The following is a 9926-nucleotide window of genomic DNA, read 5'->3' as shown; positions in this document are numbered from 1 at the left end:
CCTGTTCTGATGGACAGTGTGTGATTTACTGGGACCTGCTGTATGATTCCTGTTCTGATGGACAGTGTGATTTACTGGGACATGCTGTATGATTCCTGTTCTGATGGACAGTGTGTGATTCCTGTTCTGATGGACAGTGTGTGATTTACTGGGACCTGCTGTACGATTCCTGTTCTGATGGACAGTGTGTGATTACTGGGACCTGCTGTATGATTCCTGTTCTGATGGACAGTGTGTGAATTATTGGGACCTGCTGTATGATTCCTGTTCTGCTGGAATGTGATTTACTGGGACCTGCTGTCTGATTCCTGTTCTGCTGGAGTGTGATTTACTGGGAACCGCTGTATGATTCCTGTTCTGATGGACAGTGTGATTTACTGGGAGCTGCTGTCCGATTCCTGTTCTGATGGACAGTGTGATTTACTGGGACTTGCTGTATGATTCCTGTTCTGATGGACAGTGTGTGATTTACTGGGAACTGCGGTCCGATTCCTGTTCTGCTGGAGTGTGATTTCCTTGGACCTGCTGTATGATTCCTGTTCTGATGGACAGTGTGAGATTTACTGGGACCTGCTGTATAATTCCTGTTCTGATGGACATTGTGATTTACTGGGACCTGCTGTGAGATTCCTGTTCTGATGGACAGTGTGTGATTTACTGGGACCTGCTGTATGATTCTTTTTATGATGGACAGTGTGTGATTTACTGGGACCTGCTGTATGATTATTGTCTGATGGACAGTGTGTGATTTACTGGGACCTGCTGTATGAGTATTGTCTGATGGACAGTGAGAGATTTACTGGGACCTGCTGTATGATTATTGTCTGATGGACAGTGTGAGATTTACTGGGACCTGCTGTATGATCCCTGTTCTTTTCCACCTCCTCCTCTCTTTCTCACGACCCACTCTCCTTCCCGTCTTTATCCCCCAACACTTTCCTTGACTCTCCCCGACACCCTCTTTGTTTACTCCCACACGCTTTCTTTATTGCCCCGCCACCTTGTTCTCCCCGCGTTTCACCCTCACTCCCGCCTTTTCTTTCTCCCCCTAAGAAATAGGAGCAGGAACAGGAGCTGGAGCCACCCCCCCCGCCTTCTTCCCGTGCCCTGCCCCTCACCTTCCTCCCCACTTCTGCTCCTTCCCTTTCTTTGTTCCCCTACTCCTTCCTTGCTTCCTTCCTTCTGTCTTTCTTTCACCCTCGTACCTTCCCCCGTGGCCGTGTGCACCTTGCGGAGGAGCGCAGCCTGCACTAACCTGTGAGGAAAGGCCCTAAATCACCTCCAACAATCCTCCCGCCGCTGCCTCCGCTCCAGGGGAACCTTCTCCAAACGCATCGCGCTCCCTGCCCGCCGACCCTGAGCCGCCAACATCACTGCGCGCGCACGTCGGCCTCGCTGATTGGCCGCCGTCGCCCTGATGGACGGGCCTCCTTGCGCTCCGATTGGCCGGCCGCTCACCTGTGCCAGCCGAGCCGCCGCGGCGCGCGCGGGCCGGCTCGCTAAATGGTTTCCCCGCCCCCGTCGCCGTCGCCGTGATGGACGGTCCTCCTTCGGCTCTCATTGGCCGGCCGCCCCACGTGCGCCTGCCGGAGCAGCGCCGGCTCGCTGATTGGCCCCCGTCGCTTTGATGGACGCGGAGCCTTGGGCTGCGATTGGTCAGCGCTTTTCCCCCCGCCCCCCCCAACTCCGTCACCACGCGCGGCGCGCTCGCTCGCAAGGCGGGAATTCCGGAGTAACCGCTGCCGACTGCGCGCGCTCGCTGGTTGTTGTTGTCCGCCCGCCCGCCCGCAATGTCCGAAGCCAGGACACCGCGATTCAGCGACGGAGCGGTGGAGATCCTGCTGGAGCAGGTGAGGGCCCGCCGCGACGTGTTCTTCCCCGCCCCGGGCAGGAGCGTGCCCCGGGAGACAGTGCACCAGGCCTGGATGGATGTGGCGCTCAGCGTCAACTTGCGCAGCGAGGTGCCCAAAACCTGGCTGCAGTGCCGCAAGAAGTTCAACGGTTTGACCTGGACCGCGAAGGTACGCTCGCGTTCTGCGCCGCCGCCGTCCCTGCCCGCTTCCACGGCGGCCGCAGCAGGTCCCGGACCTCGCTCGGTCAAGCCCGTGTGGTGTCTGGTGTGCAACGGCTAACCCCGCGTTAAAAAATAAAGCCCCGCAACGGGCATCATCCACCCTCCAACATGTAGTTCGTCGCCTCGAATGTCCGCTCCCTCCGAACTCATCCCTCCTTGGTGTGGAAGCGGGTCATCCTCCATACGGGGGAACTGGCTGATACTGCCAAACAAACTTTGACCCCGTGACCCCCGACATGAATATTGGGGCATTCGCACGCTCTCCCACCTTCTCCGTCTCAGTATATGAGCAGGATCCTTTGAGTACAGGAGCGGGGAGGTCTTACTGCAGTTGTACAGGGCCTTGGTCAGACCTCACCTGGAATATTGTGTTCAGTTTTGGTCTCCTAATCTGAGGAAGGACATTCTTGCTATTTGAGGGAGCCAGACTGATTCCCGGGATGGCAGGACTTGACATATGAAGAAAGATCGGATCGACTGGGCTTATATTCACTGGAATTTAGGAGAATGAGAGGGGATCTCATCGAAACATATAAAATTCTGACAGGACTGGACAGGTTAGATGCATCAAGAATGTTCCCGATGTTGGGGAAGTCCAGAACCAGGGGTCACAGTCTAAGGATAAGGGGTAAGCCATTTAGGACCGAGATGAGGAGAAACTTCTTCACTCAGAGAATTGTGAACCTGTGGAATCCTTTACCGCAGAAAGTTGCTGAGGCCAATTCGTTGGATATATTTAAAAGGGAGTTAGATGTGGCCCTTGAGGCTAAAGGGATCAAGGGGTATGCAGTGAAAGCAGCAATGGGGTACTGAAGTTGCATGATCAGCTATGATCATATTGAATGGTGGTGCAGGCTTGAAGAGCCGAATGGCCTGTTCCTGCACCTATTTTCTCTGTTTGTCACTTCTGCTCTGACCACCTTCCACACTGCTGCCTCCGACAGGGTCTTCCTTTTTGCTCAACCGAGGATTCCTCTCCGCCGTGATTAACATGGCCCTCGACCATGTCCGTTCTACATAAAAACATAAGAAATAGGAGCAGGAGTAGGCCACCTGACCTCTCGAGCCTGCTCCGCCATTCAATACGATCATTGCTGACCCGATCATGGACTCAGAGATTTATTCAGAGATAGACAGTTTTTTTATTCAATGACCCAGCTTCCTCAGCTTCCTCAGCTCTCTGAGGCAGCAAATTCCACAGCTCTACAACCCTCTGAGAAGAAATTCCTCCTCATCTCAGTTTTAAATAGGTGGCCCCTTATTCTAAAGGCCCCCTAGTTCTCGTCTCCCCTCAGTGGAAACATCCTCTCTGCATCTACCTGGTCAAGGCCCCTCATAGTCTTACACATTTCGATAAGATCACCTCTCATTCTTCTGAATTCCAATGTGTAGAGGCCAAACCTACTTAACCTTTCCTCACAAGTCAACCCCCTGGATCTCCGAAATCAATCAATCCTCTATCCATGCTAATATATTACTCCCACCCCCATGAGCTCTTTTGTTGTGCAGTAACCTTTTATGTGGCACCTTATCGAATGCCTTCTGGAAATCCAAATGCACAACATCTACTGGTTCTCCTTTATCCACCCTGCTCATTACATCCTCAAAGAACTCCAGCAAATTTGTCAAACTTAATTTTCTTTTCATAAAACCATGCTGACACTGCTTGACTGCATTATGATTTCTAAATGTCCTGCTACTACTTACTTAATGATGGAGTCTAGCATTTTTCCAATGGCAGATGTTAGGCTAACTGGTCTATAATTTCCTGCTTTCTGTCTGTCTCCTTTCTTGAATAGGGGTGTTACATTTGCAGTGTTCCAGTCTGCTGGACATCTCCAGAATCCAGGGAACTTTGGAAAATTACAACCAATGCATCCACTATCTCTGCAGCCACTTCTTTTAAGACCCCAGGATGCAAGCCATCAGGTTCAGGGGACTTGTCCACCTTTAGTCCCATTAGCTTGCCTAGTACTTTATCTCTAGCGATTGTTGTAAGTTCCCTCTCCCCAATAGCCCCTTGATTATCAATTATTGGGATTTTTTAGTGTCTTGTACCGTGAAGACTGATACAAAATATTTATTCAAAGTCTCCACCATTTCCATGTTTCCCATTATTAATTGCCCGGTCTCATCCTCTAAGGGACCAATCTTTACTTTAGCTACTTGCTGCCTTGTAGTATACCTGTAGTAGCCCTTACTGTCTTTTTTTATATTTCTTGCATCTTACACTCATATACTATCTTCTCTGTCTTTATCATTTTTTAAGTTGTCTTTTGCTGATTTGTAATAATTTCCCAATCTTCTGGCCTTCCCTATTCCTCACAACATTGTATGCCTTTGTTTTCAATGATACCAGCTTTACTTTCTTAGTTAGCCAGGGATGGTTCCTCCTTCTCAAATAATCTTTGTTTCTCAACTGTAATATATCTTTGCTGAGTGTTATGACATATCTCCTTAAATGTTTGCCACTGCTTTTCTACAGGTCTTACACTTCAATTTATTTTTCCAGTCCACTTTAACCAACTCTGCCTCAATAGCTTTGTAATTATCTTTCTTTAAGTTCAGGACATTAGTTTGAGACCTAGCTTTCTCACCCTCAAACTGACTACGAAATTCTACCATGCTATGATCGCTCTTCCCAAGAGGATCCTTCACTTCGAGATCATTAAGTAATGCAGACTCGTTACACATTACCAGATCTAAAATCATCTGCTCCCTGGTTGGTTCCACAACATATTGTTCCAAGAAACCATCCCGCATACACTCCATGAACGCTTCAAGGCTACGTTTGCCAGTTTGATTTGTCCAATCAATATGAAGATTAAAATTGTCCATGATTATTGCCGTACCTTTCTTACAGGCCTCCATTATTTCTTGATTTTTTTACTCTATCCTATGGTGTGGCTACTGTTTGGGGGCCTGTAAATCACTTCCACTGGTGACTTCTTTCTATTATTTCTTATCTCCACCCAAACTGATTCTACATCTTGATCTTCTGCACCATTATCGGGGCTAAAGTTCTGGCCTCGCCGGGTCCGTACAAAGTGTGCACCGACTCGAGGCCTCGCAACAGCCGGTTTTCGGGACGCGATGCACATGCGCCAAAAAATGACTTTTCCGATCTGGCAAGATTTCTCAACAGATCCTCCGCAGCCCCGCGGGAAGGACATTTGCGCGGGAAAGATTGGGCTATTTGCCCAACTTCTTCCCAGCGAATCTCCTTCAAACTTTTACGGCTGGTGAAAACGGGTGCATTGCTTACTTTTATCAGTGTAAGAATTTTAAAACATAAGTAAATTTAAATACACATTCTTATAACAACAACCCTGTCCATTAAGGTAAGTTTATTTTTCTTCTTAGGCAATCCCCCGGAATCGAGGATGACTTGCTTCTACACTAAAATGAATTCCAGGGTGACTGATGAGACCAATGTGGGCAGGGTCCCAAATTTCATTTGTAAAGGGTGGAAGATGCCTGTGCGTGAATTCTTTTAACGTGGGGTGGCCGTTGCACACCAGCTACCATACGGATTGCAAGATGATGAGAGCAGGTTCTGTTGCATGGGGACACACACATACACACAAAACTCTTGCTATGTGTTTTTATATTTTATGCTAGTTTACTTTTATTGTCTATCTTCCCTTTCTTAAATCAGTTTTTAGTTGGCTTTTAAAAGTTTCCCAATCTTTTGTCCTCCCACTTTGTATGCCCTTACTTTGAATTGGATACCGTCCTTTATTTTTTTTTAAGTTAGCCACGGATGGCTATCTTTTCTTTTACATCCTTTTCTCCTCACTGGAATATATTTTTCTTGAGAGTTGTGAAATATCTCCTTAAATGTACACCACTGCTCATCAACCGTCCTGCACTTTAATCTATTTTCCCAATCCACTTTAGCCAACTCTGCCCTCATACCTTCATAGTCTCCTTTATTTAAGCTTAGTACGCTGGTTTGAGAACCAACTTTCTCACCCTCCATCTGAATTTGAAATTCAACTATGCTATGATAACTCATTCCAAGGGGATTGTTTATAATCCTGTCTCATGACACAGGACTAGATCCAAGATAGCCTGCTCCCTGGTTGGTTCCGTTACATACTGCTTAAGGAACCCGTTCCTTATGCATTCTATGAACTCTTCCTCATGGCTATTTAATTTGTCCAATCAATATGAAGGTTAAAATCACCCATGATTATTGCTGCTCTTTTTTACAAGCTCCCACTATTTTCTGGTTTATACTCCGATCAACAGAGTTGCTACTGTTAATAGGTAAGCTTCCCACAAAGATCTCTGGGTTTCTGTAGAGCTTTGAAAAATGAGATGCTCTCCCTGAAACACACAAAACTCCTACAGGGCCTGACAGGACAAATGCAGGCAAGGTGTTTCCCCTGGCTGGGGAGTCCAGAACCAGGATCACAGACCCAGAGCAAGAGGTCGCCCATCCAGGACAGAGATGAGGAGACACCCCCCTCACCCAGAGCCCGGCAAATCCCCGGGACTCTTAACACTATTAAAACACAAAGAAATATTTTTTTTTTCCCTAAAACAGTAAATTTCAATTAATTTTAAATATGTGAGCTGTTTTGTTTTTTATGCTGGGTTTGGGTGTTTTAGGGTTTTTTTTTTCATTGTTTGTTCGAGTTCCCATTACTATCAGAGTCCCTATTTTTAATCAGTGAGAATACAGCATCGTGATTGGTTGTCCAGGTCCACTTAACTCCAGCTTGGACTTGTGCACCTCGAAGACAGGTCCCCATGCACTGCGCAGCAAATCTAGGCCTCTGACCGGAATCTTGGGTTTCCTCCAAGACCAACAGGTAGAATTGTAGATTTTTTCAGGTCAGAGGTGTTGGCACGAAGGAAGGCTGACCTCAATTTTAGGCCCATCATTTCTCACCACTGCACTAATCTCATCCCTTATGACCAGAGCTACCCTGCCTCCTTTTCCTTTCTGCCTATCCTTACGAAATGGCAAATACCCCAGAATATTCAGTCCCCAGCCTTGGTCACTTTGAAACCATGTCTCTATAATGGCTATCAGATCATACCCATTTATTTCTATGTGTGCCGTCAACTCGTCTATCTGATTACAAATTCTTTGTGTGTTCAGATATAGAACACTTAATTTTGTCTTGTGTATATGCTCCATCCCTTCCAGTCACACTCTGATGATCATTACCCTTATCGATACCCTATACTTTTGCCTTCTCCTTGACTTTCCCCCCCCCCACTATTTACTTTAAAGCCCAATCTACAGCCCTAGTTATTCGATTTGCCAGAACAGTGGCCCGAGCCTGGTTCAAATGAAGTCTGACCCCTTGGAACAGCTCCCTCCTGTTAGATCTCTTAATTGCCAATGAAATACAAACTCCAATGGTAGTTTTGACTTTTTAAATCTTTCCAGAGAGTAACAAACTGCTTGGCTTCAAGCCAGGTCTTTGTTCTTACTGAGACACATGGTCAAAATGGCTGTACGTTATACCTGGATCAATTTACAGAAAAGAACTCGCCTTCTTTGACCTTATTGGCTCAATTGAAAGTCTTAACATTTTATTGGCTCGCTACCCAAGGTCTGAAAATGTCAAGTTGATTGATGAGTTAATGCAACATGCTAAGCAGCACGTAGCAGCCTTGTCTTGGGGGTCTGTGAATTTTCACAGTCTGTCTAAATGAGACTGTTAGAGTATTCAATCAATCCCCCCCTTTGATTCTTTCACACACTGAATCATAAAACATCAGGTATCACTGGTTAAACATTCTCCAAAATAATTTCATACATGTTAGTTTCCTTCTAAAATTTGTTGGTGTTTCACCACATGTCCGGACTAGTAGCTTCCACACAAATTTACACCAACCCAAGTTCCATCGTGACCACAATGGAAGTCTGGTTTTAGTAGGTTAATTAACCTTATTCCAATTTAATCCAAATCAATATCTTAATTCAACCAGTAAACCACCTTTCCTTAAGCATAACAAACAAGCAATATAAAAGTAAAAGGTATTTATATGTAATTCCCTTGCTACCCTACTATTTCCCTTTGGTGCAGAGGGTCAGCTAGTAAGAAGTAGGCCTATGCCTAGAATACCTACAATCAATATTACAGTAAACTTATACATTTTTGCAAAATGTAATTGTCCTTTATTAGATTTCAGCTTCAGTTACGGGTGCTTGTGAAGCGTGGATCCAGGCTTTCTTTCTTTAACAGCTGCCTGGGTGGTCAATAACACTTGATATGGTCCCTCCCACTTGGCACCCAAAGATTCTTTATGCAACTTTTTCACATAGATCCAGACTCCCGGGATGATGTGTCCTCCTTCGGGTGGATTACCCCAAGCTGCCGAAACCTGTCGGGAAACAGAACTAATAGCATTGGTTAAGTTCTGACAGTATGATAACAGAATGTCACTCATTAAGTGAGCATCAGCTTTCCGTAAATCGATAGTTCCTGGCAGTGACATGGGTCTTCCTGTTATAATTTCAAATGGGCTTAGACCTGTAGTTCTGTTCAGGGTTGCCCTAATGCTACATAGCACTATTGGTAGTGCCTGGGGCCATGGTATTCCTTCTTGGTGATATTTGGCAAGCCGTTGTTTGAGTTCGATTCATTCGCTCTACTTGTCCTGATGATTGTGGATGATAAGGACAGTGTAAATCCCATGTAATGTTCAGTAACCTACAGACTTCTTGGCAGACAGCACCTGTGAAGTGTGTTCCCTGATCTGAGTCAATGCTACTCGGGACTCCCCATCGGGGAATGTAATCCTTACACAAGACCTTTGCAGTGTGATTGGCTGTGGCTTTTAGTTGGGACAGCTTCTACCCATCTAGAGAATCTGTCGACCATGACAAGAATGTTAGTGTATCCTTGGCATGAAGGGATATATTATATATAGGAATGGTCTGACAGGGGGCCTCAGTTGGGGCATTACCGTGATGGGTCCAGAATTATTTTTCTGGCAGACCACACCAGCTCGGCATGTTTTTTAAATCCCTGACCCCACCAGCTTTTCTGGAACCGTGCCGTCATCTGTTGTGAGGCCAAGTGTCCCCACAAGTGGATCTATTGGGCTAAAAAAGGCATAAGCGCTTGTGGCACGACTGGCTTGTCGGTAACTCTGTCTCCAGACACCATCTTCACATAGCTTAATTCCTGCCTCAATCCATGTCCATTTTTCCTCTCGGGAGCACTCACCTTGCATTGTTTGAAGGTCTCGTGTCATAGTCCTGAGTGCTTTCAATCTGCACATCTGTGTTGGTTCTTCTGGAGGAACACCCTGTGAGGCAGCATCTTTAGCTGCCTGGTCGGCTAGGGCATTTCCCTGTGCTTGTGGTATTTTCCTTGGTATGGGCCTTACACTTCAGGATGGACACTTCCTGAGGTAGTTGTATGGCCTCCAGTCAGTCTCGGACTTCTTTTCCATTTCAGATAGGTGTACCAACAGCAGTGAGGAATCCTCTTTTCCACCATAACATACCAAAGTCGTGAGCGACTCCAAAAGCATAACGCGAATCTGTGTAGACATTAGCTGTCTGTCCTTCTGCTATTCGACATTCTTCTGACAGGGCCCGTAACTTGGCCTGTTGTGCTGACATTCCTGAGGGTAAACATCCTTTTGCCACTACCTCATAAGGTTGTAACTGGCCATCCTGCTTTTCTGGTACCATTGTCAACAAAGGAGGAACCATCTGTAAACAGGATGAGGTCTGGGTTGTGCAGAGGCTCCTCTGCTGCTAAGGCTGCTTCTTCTGTTTCTTTTAAAATCTCCACGCAGTCATGCTCTTCACATTCTCCCCCCTCCTGCTCCCTCGATTCTGACAATCGGGAGCACAGTTGCGGGATTAACCGGG

The 9926-nt window shown here is 46.5% G+C and overlaps 1 protein-coding gene across 3 annotated transcripts in view; it reads left to right on the top strand.

Moving 5' to 3' along the window:
- Window positions 1-1725: 1725 nt before the first annotated feature.
- LOC139240600 (uncharacterized) overlaps window positions 1726-9926 on the top strand; it is a 52010-nt gene continuing 43809 nt past the window's right edge. For 2 of the 3 annotated variants that reach the window (XM_070869151.1, XM_070869150.1), the window contains exon 1: window positions 1726-2021. In XM_070869151.1, coding sequence (XP_070725252.1) covers window positions 1791-2021 — 231 coding nt within the window. In that variant the 5' untranslated portion in view covers window positions 1726-1790. The remainder of the gene's footprint in view (window positions 2022-9926) is intronic. The other variant, XM_070869152.1, reaches the window with a different exon arrangement.

The sequence above is a fragment of the Pristiophorus japonicus genome, chromosome 32, assembly GCF_044704955.1.
Source record: "Pristiophorus japonicus isolate sPriJap1 chromosome 32, sPriJap1.hap1, whole genome shotgun sequence".
Classification (NCBI taxonomy): domain Eukaryota; kingdom Metazoa; phylum Chordata; class Chondrichthyes; family Pristiophoridae; genus Pristiophorus; species Pristiophorus japonicus.
Note: the sequence above shows the minus strand (reverse complement) of the source record. Positions and strands in the feature narration are given on the sequence as shown.